A 15823-nucleotide genomic window follows, 5' to 3' on the forward strand; every position below is an offset into this window, starting at 1 on the left:
ATCTGTATAGAAAAAGTGCTATATAAAGTTGACTTGACAGTTGTGCAAAAGCTGATTACTGTATGTGTACTGTAGTTTTATCCAAAATATGGTCAACCTGGTGCGAGGGGCCCTATCCTAAAATACAACTATACATTTTCATGTATAAAGACTCAATTTATATGGTAAAAAAAATAAAAAGTTTTGTAAAATATTAAGGTTCTGTTATGTTACAGTAATGTTTTTTAATTTTTTTTTATTTCTATGACTATGATACTGTTATGTATGCATGGTATTTATTTTTCAAATCATTTTTATTTTAGTTTATTTTAACTGTCTTTGTTTATTTATTTGAATCCTATTGCGTTAGATCTTATTTTTTTATTAATTTATTCAAAACATTTCATGTATTTTAATCATTGTTTATTTTAATCAATTTAATTATTTAGTAAGTTCATTTTATTTATTTTCATTTTTTATTTTAATCATTTTTGTATTATTTAATAAATGTTTTAGTTAGATATTATTTGCATGTTTTTCTTTTCTTTCTTTTTCCATGGACCCCCTATTTTTTAGATACATTTTTATACATTTATTCAAACATAAAAAAAAATGTATTTTATCATTTAATCATATTTTAGTTATTTAGGTCTTTTATAATTCCCGTAATTCTTTTAAAGAACGAAAAAAATTCCATTTCAGTTTTGCGAAATTTTCCTTTTTCGAGTTGCCTGAGAAACCACCTCATGCGAGCACAAACTTTTTTGCGATCTATGGGAGTTTTGGTGAAATGTACGTTTCCATGGGGCGTATTTTCGCAGGGGCGCAGTTTGAAGGGTAATGGAAGCGCAACTAGTGTCTTGGCTTTTCGGAGATGGTGAGAACTGAGGGATTTGGTGTTTTTATTACTCAACACTGGCGTTGCTCGCAGCAGAAGTTGAAAAATTTCCAATGCAGGCATCAGTCAATCAGATCCCCTGTAAATATCCTAGCGCAGATGCTAGCCAATTGTGTTCATGCAACACTGAAAAAGGAAAAGTAATGTGATTGGCTGTTGTCACTATGACGGTCACGTCAGAACCAAGCTTCAGACACACCCTCCATCAAGCGTCAACGTCCCATGTGAATGCAGCATTATAGTTGCTCTAGTCTAGTATATATATATGTGTGTGAGAGGGCTCTATTTTGCACACTTGATATTTTAGAGTGTCATATTTGCAACTTCGAGCCCCAGACAAGAAGGTGGAGTTGTCAGAGAAATACCAAAAAATTTGCCATAGGACAGATGTAGGCCGTGTCTTACACTTATTCTGGCACTGACTGGTTAGATTAAGTGAACATGTTCCTCACAAACTTTTGTTAAGAACTCCATTACAAGATATAAGTAGTGGAACATCTCAGGAACATCTTTTGAGGGTGTTGTTGAATTATTCAATCAATAGAGTCTTCCAAAACAATAATTCATTCAGGAATAAAGATGTTCAACTGGTTATCATGATGACAATCTACATTACATCTTGTTTATGGATGTTGTAGTATTGACTGTTGATATATACACATAATGACCGTTTCCCCTCTATTCTCTTGTTAACAAAAGGATTTATACCAAATGTAAATCACCTCATTTTCATAGCTTTATTTAAAGGTATAAACTGCATGATACAAAAAAAAGAATGGTGCTGTCAATAGTAGACGCAGCGTGTGTGATGTATTGGAATATGTGCCATTTCTTTGTGGTGTTTTTTAGCATACGGCCACAGGTAAAAATCAATAAGAGCAGAGTTGATATGACAGCTCTTCCCATCTCTTTCCTCCACAAGCTTCCACAGATGCTGCCGGATTCTCTCCACACACCAGATGGAGCAACCCCTGATCTCCACCTCTCGCCTCTCGCCTGAGCTCAACAATTCACCTGTCAAACAACTAATAATCACTACAACAATACTGTGTAAGGATTCATCTCACAAAACTTGTCAAGAAATATATTTCAATGCAATGGGACCAAGATATTTTTGTGAAATTCACCCATAATCAAATGCATGTTACAAATCTTTCAAATCGAACAAAGGTTTAGGAATGAGAGTAGAATAAAGGCACAACAAACCGTTTTTCAATGTCTCCATAAGGGCATCAGAGTAGCGTAAAGCCCCAAGGTGCACGAGTCCTTGTGGTACCCTGTAGTCAGCGAACATGGTCAGGTAGTCGAGGTTAGGGATGTTGCCCTCCCCTCGTGCCTCCATGATGCCCCAAAAATCTGCCACAAGGATTTGAGCCCTCTTGTAAAATGAGATCCTCTTACCCTACAATATCAACAAAATATTACATGTTATGACATGAAAAAGAAGTACACATTAGCATACTTTTAAAAAGAGCACTTATTACAGAAATAATATACATATTATGCTTTTCAGATTTGACCTTTCATGAAGCATGTAAAGCCGCGTTTCCACCGCGGGAACTTTCCCCAGGAACTAGGGACTTTGGGGTTTCGACCGCAGGAACAGGGGACTAAATAAAGTTCCGGGTAAAGAATTCCCCATCAAAATGGCCCTGCTTGCGAGGTAGTACTTTTTAAGGAACTTTCTGGGGTGGGACTTGGGCGCTGAACATGCTGATCGGTTGAGCTCACGCAGCATTTTGATTTGGAAAGACAGCAGCAGGTCTGGGGGGAAAAGAGTTTCTGGTACAAATTGTTCTGGGTAATTTCGGTGGAAACGGGGCCGAAACGAGCCGCCAGAAATTCCAGTCTCATTTCCCGTAGGTCTGTAACATTTGCACAATGCCAGTCTATGGTCTTCATTGGCTACCCACAAACTACTACATCTACTTTGACCCGGCATCAAACACTGTAGTTGTAGCTTAGGCCTGGAAACGTTTGGTTTGTGTTGTCGACATGTCAAGACACTGTTTTCAGCACTGCAAATCCACTTTGATGCACTTCAAAAGGTTGAGGACTCGAATTGATGTGGTAAAGCTAACGCCATTGCTACTGTTCATATCCCTGTGTAATTAAAGTGTTGATCTTGGGTGCATGTAAACCTAGGAGACCATCAAAATGAAATGAGGAACCTTTAAAGTGCCCCAATTATGCTATTTTAAAGGCTCCTAATATTGTTTTGTAGATTCTGAGGAGCAAGCTGGTCCAAATAAACTGGGTACTGACCCATCTGTCAAGAGCAAGCATTTTGTGAATCCTGCTTAGAATTCAAAGCAGTCGTCAGTAAAACGACGTGTTTGAGGGCGGGACAAGTTGTTCGCGGGCGGACAATATACAACATAGGCGGGCATTTTGTAAATGTCTTATCTAGTGACATAGACCTGTAACGCAGTAGGATTCGGATTAAAAAACGACTCGTATTGGCGGTTCAGAGTCGATTCTTTCTTTTGGGAGACAATAACTGTATTTATCGTGCACTTTCGACTTGCAATTTTGCAGAACGTTTACATTCACAGACAGTTATATTACACACTGCATGAAAGGGGATATAAAAAAAAACATAATAGGGGCACATTAAAATAGCATAATCGAGACTTTAAAAGAATATACTTAAGTACAAACTAAATGTATATTTATTGTATATAAAATATTTTCAGACTCTTAGGGCGTTTTCACACCTGAAAGTCCGCACCGAAGTTCATGTTTTGATACATTTTATACATTCGGTTAGTTTTGGTTTAGTTTCACATTGCAATTATGCGAGCGCACTAAAGAACTTTACATGACACACTTGCGTCCACTCGTCATCATCTATGTGGGCGGCATCTGGACATTGATTGGTTTGTAAACGGACGTGCGTCTGACGTCAGTGTCTTTGACAAGAATGAATGAACGGACGCATATCGTTGCCACTATTGAACAGTGCGCATTGCTTGACTATTTTCTTTTCGTTACGTTTAAAAGTGGACATTTCAAGCTTTATATACACATATTTCTCATGTTTGTGAGACAAGTAGTAGCCTGCTGAGTCTCGGTTTATTTGAGACGCGCTCCAGTTCATGTGCAAAGCACGTGATCGCTCCCGCGATTACGGTTTGCTATCTGCTTAACCGTTGATTAAAATTAAGATACAATTTATACAAAACGAAATTCATATAAAAGAAAGGCTTTATAAGCAAAATCATACAAAATTTATTTCAAAATCATTTCTGACCTTCTGTCTTATGACATACTGCGCATTTTTTCACGTTTCATAATCAATGTAGCCTAGATGAAGTTTAAAAATTACATTATAATATTTAAACATAAACAGGAACTTCCTGTAAATGGTCTGAAAGTACGAACCATACAGAAAAAGGTTTCACACTAGAAACGAACCAAGCCTTTGTTCAGTTTGATCCGGACCGAGACTACCTCTTTTCGTCGGACCAAATTTCGTCTGTTTGGTCCGGACCGTGGTACGGGGGAGGTTTCACACCTGTTTTTTTGATTTGGACCAAACTGAAAAGTCCAAAAATCCAGACCACACAAGGGAGGTGTGAATGCGCCCTTAATTGCATATTATTTGCAATTAAATGAACATGTATTATAGTTAATGCAGTAAGATCAAATTAAGAGTGCTTTTTACATACATAAATAGGAACGAACACGTCACAATATTCCTCATTATATAATTTCCGTCCAAGGCAAATGCAAAAAAAGGGCGGAGTCTGGTTGAGTTGAGTTAGTAGTGTGTTTAAACTTGCGGATATGGTAAGGGGTGTAACATTTCCCAAACGTGCTCAAAGCACACTTTGTCCAGCCGACCAATCAGAGCACATTGTGCTTTTCAGAAGGAGGGGCTTCATAGAGACAGGAACTAAACAGAGAAGCCGCGTTTCCACCGCAGGAACTTTACCCCGGAACCAGGAACTTTGGAGGGGAACTCGGTGTGTTTCGACCGCAGGAACCAGGGTCTAAATGAAGTTCCGGGTAAATATTTCCCCCTCCAAACGGCCCTGCTTGCGAGGTGGTACTTTTGAAAAGTTCGCGAACTTTCGGGGGTGGGACTTGCTGATTGGTTGAGCTCTCGCAGCATTTTTTTTTCCACCGCCATATTTACAAGTCTTTTGCGAGGTGGGTTTCGTGGGTTCTGCGTTCAGTAAATATTTTCTTCGCAACAATGGAGTTCAACAAAAAATTCGACCAATGGACCGACGACGAGGTTCAGGCTTTATTGAGCATATAAGCGGAGGAGGACATCCAGCGGGAACTGGAAACGGCGACCCGCAATGAAAAGGTATAGCGTTACCTGAAGATATCGACTCGGTTCCAGTCACACTGGAAAACAGTGCAGAGAGAAGTTGAAGAAATTAAGACAAGATTACAAGAAATTAAAGGATAACAACCGGAGCGGTTCCGACCGGCGTATTGTTGGGACACAGACCGTCCTTTTCTGGTAACTTGCGGTAACGAAAGACTCGGCTAGTGCGTTGTTGGAAACCATCCAGGAATCCGAGTGGGTTGAAGGTAAATATCTCATCTTGGTATCATCTATTAAACTCGTTGCAGTGTTTAAACACGTTGCAGTAACTTTTTTCAACGTGCTTTTCCAGGTGTAACGAGTGGCCCTGATGAATTGCAGGCAACGGAGACCAGCGTGTTTTCCCCCGCGGTCACCAGTACGTTAACCCCGTGTCTCCTGCCGAAACACACACACGCAGAGGTATAAAGCTGACAAAAATGTGTTTATATTTAAAAACTGATGTGTAATCCTTAATGGTTTTGAGTAGTTTTGTTGTTTTTAATTGTAAACTTAAATTGCCCATGATAAAAATGGCACACTGGGCATTGTTCAAGCTGGGCAAACAATTGTTCATTATTTGTAGTGAAAACACTTTAAATAATTAATTGATGGTTTCTATTGTTTCATGGTTGCCTTGTGTATTAATTTCCATGTGTTTCAGTGCAATTTTTCTACTTAGAGAAAAGGAAAAGGGACTGTGACTTTCTTGATGCACTGAGGGACATGGAGGATGCTAACCGGGCCGTCCTGCAGCATGGACAAGAACTGACCAATATATGCAGCTGTTACTGGAGAGCCAGGCCGAGGAGAGATGAGGAGGCAAGAGTTGGCATTCCACCAGTCAGAAGCGGAAGAAAGCAGAGAGACTTTCAGACCGGGTTTCTGTCTGTTCTTGGACAGTTTGTCCAGTCGTTCAAGAAGTAGCCACAATGACCAGCCGCTTGAATGAAGCATTTGCACTACCACATTTGTACTTTATATATTGTACATGTTGGCACAGCTCTTGGACAGGTTACTGAAAAATACACTTTTTTTATATTGTTTTCACATTTTATATTTTCATTTTATTGTTCTAGTAATTTATTTGTCTTTGCACACTTATTTTAATTTTGTAAGAACTAATCTGTCTAAAATAAAGTCAAATGTGTAAAATGTCACTGTGTCTTTAATTTCCACATTCTAACTATATAACCACATTCTAATTGTATTCATATAGTGTAGGAAGCAAATAAAAGGGCTGCTGCTCGCAAGTCTTTCTGAATATGCACATAAACATATCTAGAAAACCCAAATATTATATTTTTAAATGTATAACTATGTGAATGTAGTATAATAACTTATAACCACAACTTAAGTGAAGCCATAAGTGTGGTCCTGCTTCATTTCAAATTTGAGGAAGAAGTCTCTAAAATTATGCATTTAATGAAGCATATTGTAATACTAGTCATGTGACTTTTTTTTGTTGTGAATGTTAAGAGATGTTATTGTGATAAAAAATAAAATACTTGCAGTCTAGTACCTAATCTTTCAACCGCTTAATTAAGTCTATTGTTTTCATTCAATTAACTTTTCACACATCTGTCATGACTGAAACCTCATTATCCTTTTATAGAAAATATTTTGTTTTGGAATTGAGCTATTACAACACATTCAGATTTTGGATTGCCCATCATCCCATTTTGCATTAAAATGGTCAAACCAGGTGAAAGTGCACGTTTAAATAAGCAGTGTTGGTAATGTGTATGCAAAAGCAGCGCTGCTTGCATCTCCTCCACTTGTTATTGTTGCAGACAGTATCGCGCAAAAGTGATTCATGTCCGTCGGTGACTGGGAGAAGCAGTCGCGCGCATTCCCACGTCACCGGACTAATTTGCCTAATCTCCCCGGTACTTTAGACCGCGGTGGAAACGCAGATTGTAGCAGGTCTGGGGGAGAAAAAGTTCCTGGGAAAAAAGTTCCTGGTACAAATAGTTCCGGGTAATTTCGGTGGAAACGTGGCTAGAGTTACCGACAGACTGGGAAGAGAGGTGCTGCTCAATGCAGAGCAAATGGGTGGAGCGTACATGTAGCTCCTCCCTACTAGAGCTCCAGAGAGGAGGGGCGAATGTAATTTGTGCCTAATGGGTGGAGCTAGAATATCCAACCACACCCTAACCCTACCCACAGCTCTATACCTCCACCCCATTGGAGCTCCAGAGAGGAGGAGGTGAATGTCATTTGACTCTGCAGTGAGTACCACTTGGCAACAATAGCTCCTTTCACACAGCAATACCGGTAAATTACCGTAAAATGACCAGAATGAGTTACCGGTAAATACACAAATATGCTGTTCACGGCGTTCTGGCTTTTTACCGGTAAGAGACCAGACATTCACACATCAAAAGCAAAAGCAAAATACAGATAAATTCTGTGATGTGAGTCATCAGAAACTGTCTTCAAACGCTGCACCGTTATCTTCATCTGCCCGTATGAGGAGAAGCTCTTTAGTTTCACTATCTGTTCAATTTGACATTCAACATATTTTTTGACATCTGAGTGACAGGCATAATGGATGATCAAACAGAACGTGTGTTTGCGCTTAAAAACATGACACTCGCGTAATAGTATCCAACTGCCGAGCCGATGAATTGCAGCGCCGATGAATTGAAAAGAAGGCTGGATCTCGAGGACAAAGCGCTGAAAAAACTGCGACGTGGCGCAACGGTCAAATATGATAATTTAGCGCATATTTAAATAGAACTATTAAAACGATTAAAAAGGTTACTGTAAACAGTGCAGAGTAATCACGCCATCTCCATAAGTCTTTATGATTGGCCCAAAGCAGGCTTCTTACATCAGCGCATTATATTTCATATTTCATAATATATCTTCATTCCGCCTTCACACAGAGCACATTGCCGGTAATTTACTGGTAATGTTACAACTTCCCTTACTGGTAAATTGCCGGAACCAATTTACCGGTATTTTTTTAAAAGGTCCTGTTCACACATGATCTCTTACTGGTAATTTACAGTATAAGACTGCATGTGTGAAAGGGACTAATGTCAAATATGTGTAAAAAAATGCTTTTGTTGTTGTTGTTTTTTTTACATATTCTAGTAGAGCCCAAAACAAAATCAAGACTTTGAAGAAGGATCCTCTTTAAAGCACAACAAAAGATCATGAATAGTGCACTTTCTTAAGTACACTTAAGCAGCCTGTTATTTTTGAAAGGACAGTTTGTAGACAGCACATTGTAGACAAACATTCAAGTAGACTTATTTTTCTCAAGGGATCTAACATTTGCAAGTGAGCAAGTTGAACTTAAGTTCTTCAAAAGCCATACTTTAAATGGCTAAACTGAAATTGCACTATTGATTTCAAGTGCTTGATGTGCATTTTTACCTCATACGTGGCTTCATCTCTGTATGACGGTATATTCTGAACGATATACTTCACCATCCTCTCTGCATCATTCCCACAATCACTCATGAACATCCGGAAGGATCCACCATGCTCCATGAGCACACGTCCGGCCTCTGTTAGGGCCTGGTGACGCTCTTTCAGCATGGGCATGGGAGTAGCGCTGTCTGAACGCAGGACTTTCGCCAGCTCTGCCTCACTGATCTGAGAGAAGTAGGCGGGGCTCGTAATGGGCACTCCTAAATAGAGACATCACATAAAGATATCATAGAGTTGAACTTTCAGTCCACAAAATGTTCTTATAAAATGAAAAGAGATACATATTCAGTCACCTTCATCTATAGCCCTGGTCACAGCAGCACAGAGAGACATGTACCCTCGATAGGTGTTTCCCCTGCATGTCACCTCACACTGTTCTTCCTCCTTCTCAGGCCAGAAGGAGAAGTTCATGGTATCTGTCACAAAGACCCAGTTGATGGCATCATCCGAGTCTGGTGAAGGTGCCAGCGGATTCATCTTTTTCCAGCCGCTGGCTGTGAATTCTTCACTTTCACGGAGCTCATAAATCATATGCGCCACACGTTTAACGCCACCTTCATCCACGAACACATCCCGACTCCGCTCGGCCACAAACTGACCAGACTCTCGAGGGGACAGTGGCTCCTCCATTGTTTTCTGTTAAGGAAAAACCATTACGGGACTATGGCTATGTTCACAAATGAATACTTAGCTTGCTCAGTTGGGGACACTTAAAACTGAACTGAATTGTGCTGGATGATGACAACTGTTTTCTGCAGAGCTGCTTTATTGCTGATTCGAAATTGTTGCAAAATTCGTAAATTAAGAAACATCGACTATTATTAAATTTAAAGGCACAATGTGTAATATTTTTGGATTAAAATATCCAAAAACCACAAGAACAATGTTATATATTTTGTTGACTTATGTACTTACATCATCCCAAATGTTTCCAACAATGTTTAAATCAGCTAATTTAACCAGTGTAACGTCCCTTGTCTCAGTGTCGGCATACCCGCGTTACCCTCAATTTTGTTTTATTTTGTAGAAACCATGGAAACACCAAAGATGCTTTAAAGAAGCATGCCGACTTTTTGAGACATTAGCTTATTCATCGTATCCCACAGAGTTAAATAAGTCCATACATACCATTCTCATCTCTGTAAGACGCACACCCACCGCTAGCCTAGCTTAGCACAAAGACTGGAGGTAAACGGCTCCAGCTAGCCTACTGCTCAATAAGTGACAAAATAACACCAACATTTTCCTATTTACATGTTGTGATGTGTATCGTTACATCGTGTACTAAGACCGACGGAAAATGGAAAGTTGCCCTTTTCTAGGCCGATACGGCTAGGAACTATACAAGGAACTTTGCTGCCGTACTATGGGTGCAGCAGGCGCAATGATATTACACAGCGCCTGAAAATAGTCCCCGGCATGCTCTCTGTGCAAGCAGGTTGTCACATTGGTTATGTTGACGGAAGTTAGCCTATTTTCAGGCAAGAAAGGATGACAGACAAAAAAGTATGGTAGAGGTAAAGTGATTATCTGGGAATAGCTTGGGTCTATTCATATTAGACACAACAGAACTGTGTAAACTCTAATGCCATGACAAGATGCACATTTGTTCTTTTCTCATTGTTGTCATTATTTTATTCTCTTTGAATTCAAGTGGTTCAAAACACAAAACCGTCATGCACAAAGTGCAAGAGACGTTTTTAAAATTTTTATTCCTTGTGCTATTTCTTGACGTCGATAGTTATTTCTGTTTTAGACAAAGGATGCATTTGACTGCATTTGCATTTGACTATAAGGTTCTTCTTGTCCTTATCTCTGACAAAATCGAAGTAATGCACATACGTCCAAAGTACAGTCTTCTTCTGCCATCTTCATCCATTAAGCCTAGTTTATACTTTCGTTTGGCTCCGCAGCGCGAGCCTCCGCTGACTGCGTGCACGCCTCGTCCGTTTGCGGAGGTGTTTATACTCGATGCGCTCGCCGTTGTGCTATTCTTTGAAAAGCCTTCTTTAGCCGCTTTTCTACTGGCCAGCGCGAGCTGTCATTTAGTCTTTATTTACAAACTTGGACACCACACACAGCTATTGACTGACCACGAACAGGTAATAACTTATTTGCATTTTTCATTTGTTAATGTCTCATGGTCTTGCTGGGGTTTTTTTAACAATAAAATTTGGAGCTAAAAGTGTTGTAACGCAAGCGCTACTGAACATGTACAGAGTAAAATATTACTGAAAATTGATTTAGTAATGCCGTACACTACTGCTTTACAGCAAAAAGTAATATGTTACTGTAATGCATTACTTTTGTAATGCCTTACTCCCAACACTGGTCGTAGCAATAGAGTGGTGCAGGTATGACGTCACTTTGTAGGCCAATCGGCAGTTAGCATCACGCTGGTTCCCTCGAGAAAAACCCAATGGGATTTCCCCATAGGCTTTTGGATTATTGCAAAAACATCTCTGATCTCTATGATCAACAAAAGTTTATGATACTTACACGTTTTGTCCATCAAGATAATTCTCACAGATGAATACAACTTTTATGAATTTTGAAGCCTAAATGCAGTCGCCAGAAGTAAAAAGCTAAAGGTAGGCTATAAATTAACTACACCACAGTCGCTCGACGTCACCATCACTAAACTTCCAAAAACTCTTTCCATTTTTATCGCAAAACATTTTCCCTGTAAAATTTGATTTAGACTAGTTTATAAGAGCATAATTATGAGCATAATGAATGAGTCTGTAAAAGCGGACTGAGTTTACTTGATCGGCGTAATGATGTTCAATCTCCTCCACAGCCTCTGTAGTCCCATTTCGCCTTTTTCAAGACACGTAACAGCTTTAAAAAAATCACGAGTGGGGTAATACTGATGTATTTTATGTCGTAGAATAAAACGTGAAAGTGTCTTGAGCCTGTGTTCACCACAGACCTTATTTCAGACATTTAACCAAAATCCCATAAAAAAAAAAAAACATTGACTTCGGGACGATGGAAACGGAAGTTTTCTCAATTCCACATTTTGGCCCACAAAATGATGTCATACCTGTCCTGCAGGGGACTGGGGTTATTTTATACGGGGATACACGTTGCACATTAACAAAGAAGAAAGTTTGAGTTAGTCAAGGAATAAAGGAAGGACGAAAGCATTTCTGAAAACACATTCTGATGTCACGCGTCTTTACAGGATATGTCTGAAAGCACGCATGGATTCCAGAAAATCACTGGCAGTGTGAACAGTGTGAACCTATGCTCACGCTTACCCCCCTTCTGCTTAATCTCGCGCCGCGTTTGGTGCCTCCACTGTGGGCCAGATGCAGTACTGGGGGTCGGGGATGTTGAAGGCCGACCGGCCAGTGCAGCCCGAGCCTCGGCGTGCGTGAGGTTTATCTCTAAAGAGATGTGAGTCTGCCGATGTTGAGCAGAAACTCATGACTGTATGCACATTGTAGAACAGATAGACGCGACGAGGACGTACAAAAACACTGACTCACAAGATAGAAAACACGAAAACACCGTTCTGTCGGGAGAGAGAGAAGCCGCAGTGTGTGCACGAATAATAAATAATTAGCTACACATCAGAAATCACTGATCACAGATCAGAAGGAACTGAAAAAAGACTTCTGTTTTCATTTGTACATCCAAACACTGAGAAACTGCCAGCGTTCACTCGTTCACAAGCCATAGCGCTTGCATGGGCGTGCCAGATTCTGTGGGTGGAGGAAAGGGAGGTAACCGTTCCTGTGTGGACATCAAACCAGGAGACTTCAGGATTGGCTAGTCTGGCCTGTCATTTTCTCAAAGGCAGAGAAAGACAGCCAGAACTCGGGTTTACACCGATCAACATTTCTATTCACTTGGGGACAATATTCAGGCTAGGGGAACTCATATTAATGTTGAAATACCTCATAAAATTAAAATTTCATGCCATGGGACCTTTAACAAATAAAAGAGTGACCATTAGTTACACAAACACAGATGTATAGATATTCTATAGTGATGTAGAAATATATGAATCATACATTTATAACCCTTTTATTTTGCCAGTTTGTTTGCTTGTTTCAGTTATTTACTGAATTGAATATATATTTAAATATTTAAAGGTGTTGGCTGTAATCTTACACTGCAAAGTGATAATTTAAAAGGGATTAAATTCATAATTATTTAATGATCGAAGCACACAAAAAATGTATAACAAAGCCCTAAAACTGACAATTAATTGGCAAAATAGCGAGCCGCGGGTCAGCTGGGCCAAGCAGGATTTGACCACCTCTGCCTCATTTTGAGCCAGGAAAAAAACCCTGCTCAGGGAGAGTATTTCTGTTAAGTGAAGTCAAGAAAGACCGTCTTTATTACGTTTTTTATTAAAACATGTTTTTTTTTTCAGGAAGTATTTTTTAATTTCAATTTAAAATGTCAGGAGATAAATTTTTGACGTTACTGTTAAAAATGCACTTCCAACAAAGTGAGTGTTGGCAAAAACGGTTGTAATTTCTATGTTGAGGCGGCAGGGGTAATGTCGGCAACTGCTGAATGTAACTAATAAAGTTACTTGTAATCTAATTTAGTTACTTTTAAAATCAAGTAATCTGTAAAGTAACTAAGTTACTTTTTTAAAGGAGTAATCAGTAATCAGATTACTTTTTCAAAGTAACTGTAGCAACACTGCCCGGGACACATTATCTGTGTATTTTTTGGTCTTTCTGTGTGAGAGGGACTTATGACACGCAAGTGCCCTGCTCCTTCCAAAGTCCCCACTTCAAGGGCTCTGCCCTTCAGGATGCTTGCTTCTGTACAACTTAAATGTAGTACGTCCAGATCATATTCACACTACATACAATCAAACTTTATTGAACATACTTTTTTTAGCTATCGTGAAACAAGTACTTATGCTGCCTTCACGTGCTATCGGAAATTTGGTCATTCCGACTTCTGAAGTCGTGATTACGAGCTCATTGCATTCAAGTTTCAAAATGTGAGGGCGTTCATGTGCAATTTTTACCTAGGAAACTCGTATTTACGATAATTCCGAGAGCATGTGAAGGCAGCATTAATCAAAAGAAGTAACTACTCAGAGAGTATGAGATTTCAGAAGGCAGTCCTCCTGTTAAAGGGATAGTTCATCCAAAAATGAAAATTCTGTCATTTACTCACCTTTATGTTGTTCCAAACCTGTATGAGTTTCTTTCTTCTGTTGAACAGAAGAAGATATTTTGAAGAATGTTGGTAACAAGACAGTTGACGGTAGCCATTGACTTCCATAGTAGGGGAAAAAACTGTCTGGTTACTGACATTCTTCAAAATATATGATTTTGTGTTCAGCAGAAGAAAGAAACTCATACAGGTTTGGAACAACTTGAGGGTGAGTAAATTATGAAAAAATACTTGTGAACTGGCCCTTTAAGTTGCATAATGTGCAGTGTCCTGCAGAAATTGAGAAGTAGCCTGTTATTCCATCTTTATAGTATTAAATTTTTTTTAATTTTAGCAAATTATTAATTCCTTTAAAATATTGTAGATGTATCAATAACGTACTTATTTTTATGACACTTTTAACAATTGTAATATTTTAGTTCATTTTTATAATTCTAACATGTTTCTAGAAACTTGCATTTTGTGCTTTGTGCCTTTAAATTGAACTTAAAGGAACAAAATTCAATCGCCACTCAAATTAAAGTCCTTTTAGATTTAATCAAGCAATCTTACTTGATTTTTCAGAGCCGCTAGTAGTCAAAGATCATCTTCGCCAGTGAGGAGTGCAGGAGGGTCTGTGTGTGAATGTCTCCTGGTACAAAGTACATTAGGTTGTTTATTTACGACAGATTTACTGACTTTTCTACTCTTATGTAAACCTATTACATTTAATAACAATTAGAATTTGCAAATACAGACGCTGTAGATTTTAATTTCCGTGTTGGACGAGCTACTGCTTACCGCTTGGTTTAATGCTACAACTCGTGTCACATCATGCAGTTTGTGTGTGTCCGTTTGGGCTTCAAGCTGATTATAGATGCGCAAAAATGCGCAAACATATTATTTCGAGTAGTTGGAAAGTTGCTATAACACTGCAAACCGGGTCATTAAACCTAATCAAATTTAGTTTGCACTGTATACAGAGTAGTTTTTGTGCAACATTATAAAACATCTTATATGGACCATAGTGGTGACCCCAAAAGTATTTGGACACTTAAAAATGTGTTTGCAATTTTATATTAGCCAATAAACAGGGCATATGTTGTTCAAAATGAAGACAAAAAGTCTTGAACACTGGCTCACATTTTATGGAAGATTTTTATGTTAATATGACCTACACTACACCATAAAAAAAAATTATTTCAAGATAAATTGGTCAATATTTGCTCAAGCATCATTGTTTGCAGAGACTACTTGCAATACATTTTAGACAGTTTTGTGTGTTTTAATTAAATGTCCAAATACTGTACAGTATAGCCTATGCATGCTATATTGAAATCTCAACTGTGTAAAACAATATCTAAACTTCTTTATCACAAACAAGGTGTGTCGGCCAAAGTGCAAAAGTGTCTCAGGCAACCATTTAACTTCACATTTTGCATTTCTTGCATAATGTGAAGAGAAAACGGAATAAGAACACAGGACAAAATTTAAAATGTACTGCAACAGGTTAAAATATTGTTTTTGGGATAAATATATCTAACATAACTGAAGACAATAATACACCAGCAGTTCTAGAGAGCTATATTAGGTGACAATGGACCATATTACATTCTAAAATTACAATAAAATAGCCATAGAGACTTTGCAGTTACATCATTTTTAGAATAAATCCAAATTAGACTTTTTGGTTAAATATATATTTACGCATGCGCTGTTTTCATTGCCTGTTTGATCAGTAACGGTCTCTCTATATGTAGCGCACATTTTACAAGTTTATTTCCTTTATTGGCAAAAGCTACTTATGTCAGAGTGAGAGTTTCTTGTGGTCAATAAAGAAGGAAATTGAATATTAGTATTGTTGCTGTCAATGGCGAATCCATCATGGCGGCGGAAATTAATCGTATATGGTTTTAATCGCAGGTTAAATTCTAATCCCAGATTTGTTAATCTGGGTTTAAAATTAAGTGGTGCAACACAACTCGATTTAAAATAAAGCCTAGATCAACAAATCCTAGATTAGCTCTAAACTAAGTTTAATTTAATCC

The 15823-nt window shown here is 38.6% G+C and overlaps 1 protein-coding gene across 3 annotated transcripts; it reads right to left on the reverse strand.

Moving 5' to 3' along the window:
- Nucleotides 1-481: 481 nt before the first annotated feature.
- qng1 (Q-nucleotide N-glycosylase 1) lies at nt 482-14627 on the reverse strand. Of its 3 annotated transcripts, XM_079827706.1 has the most exons (7): nt 14577-14627; nt 14349-14427; nt 13797-13833; nt 8936-9278; nt 8586-8842; nt 2084-2279; nt 1591-1891 (listed from the first exon to the last, which is right to left on the reverse strand). In XM_079827706.1, the coding sequence occupies exons 4-7, from the start codon at nt 9270-9272 to the stop codon at nt 1662-1664; spliced, it is 1020 nt and encodes a 339-aa protein (XP_079683832.1). In that variant the 5' UTR covers nt 9273-9278; nt 13797-13833; nt 14349-14427; nt 14577-14627; the 3' UTR covers nt 1591-1661. The 3 variants fall into 3 exon arrangements, with proteins under 3 accessions (XP_079683831.1, XP_079683832.1, XP_079683830.1); XM_079827705.1 differs by lacking the exon at nt 13797-13833 and having other exon boundaries at nt 482-1891; XM_079827704.1 differs by lacking the exon at nt 13797-13833 and having other exon boundaries at nt 14349-14622.
- Nucleotides 14628-15823: the final 1196 nt, after the last annotated feature.

The sequence above is a fragment of the Gobio gobio genome, assembly GCF_949357685.1.
Source record: "Gobio gobio genome assembly, chromosome: 10".
Taxonomy (NCBI): Eukaryota; Metazoa; Chordata; class Actinopteri; order Cypriniformes; family Gobionidae; genus Gobio; species Gobio gobio.

Excerpts from the sequence above, each read along its gene's own strand:
- qng1 (XM_079827705.1), bottom strand. The coding sequence starts at position 9,272 with ATGGAGGAGCCACTGTCCCCTCGAGAGTCTGGTCAGTTTGTGGCCGAG. Across the intron at positions 2,280-8,585 it reads GAGATGAAGCCACGTATGAG|GGTAAGAGGATCTCATTTTA; the intron begins GTAAAAATGCAC and ends TTGATATTGTAG. Across the intron at positions 1,892-2,083 it reads TATGGAGACATTGAAAAACG|GTGAATTGTTGAGCTCAGGC; the intron begins GTTTGTTGTGCC and ends GTTGTTTGACAG.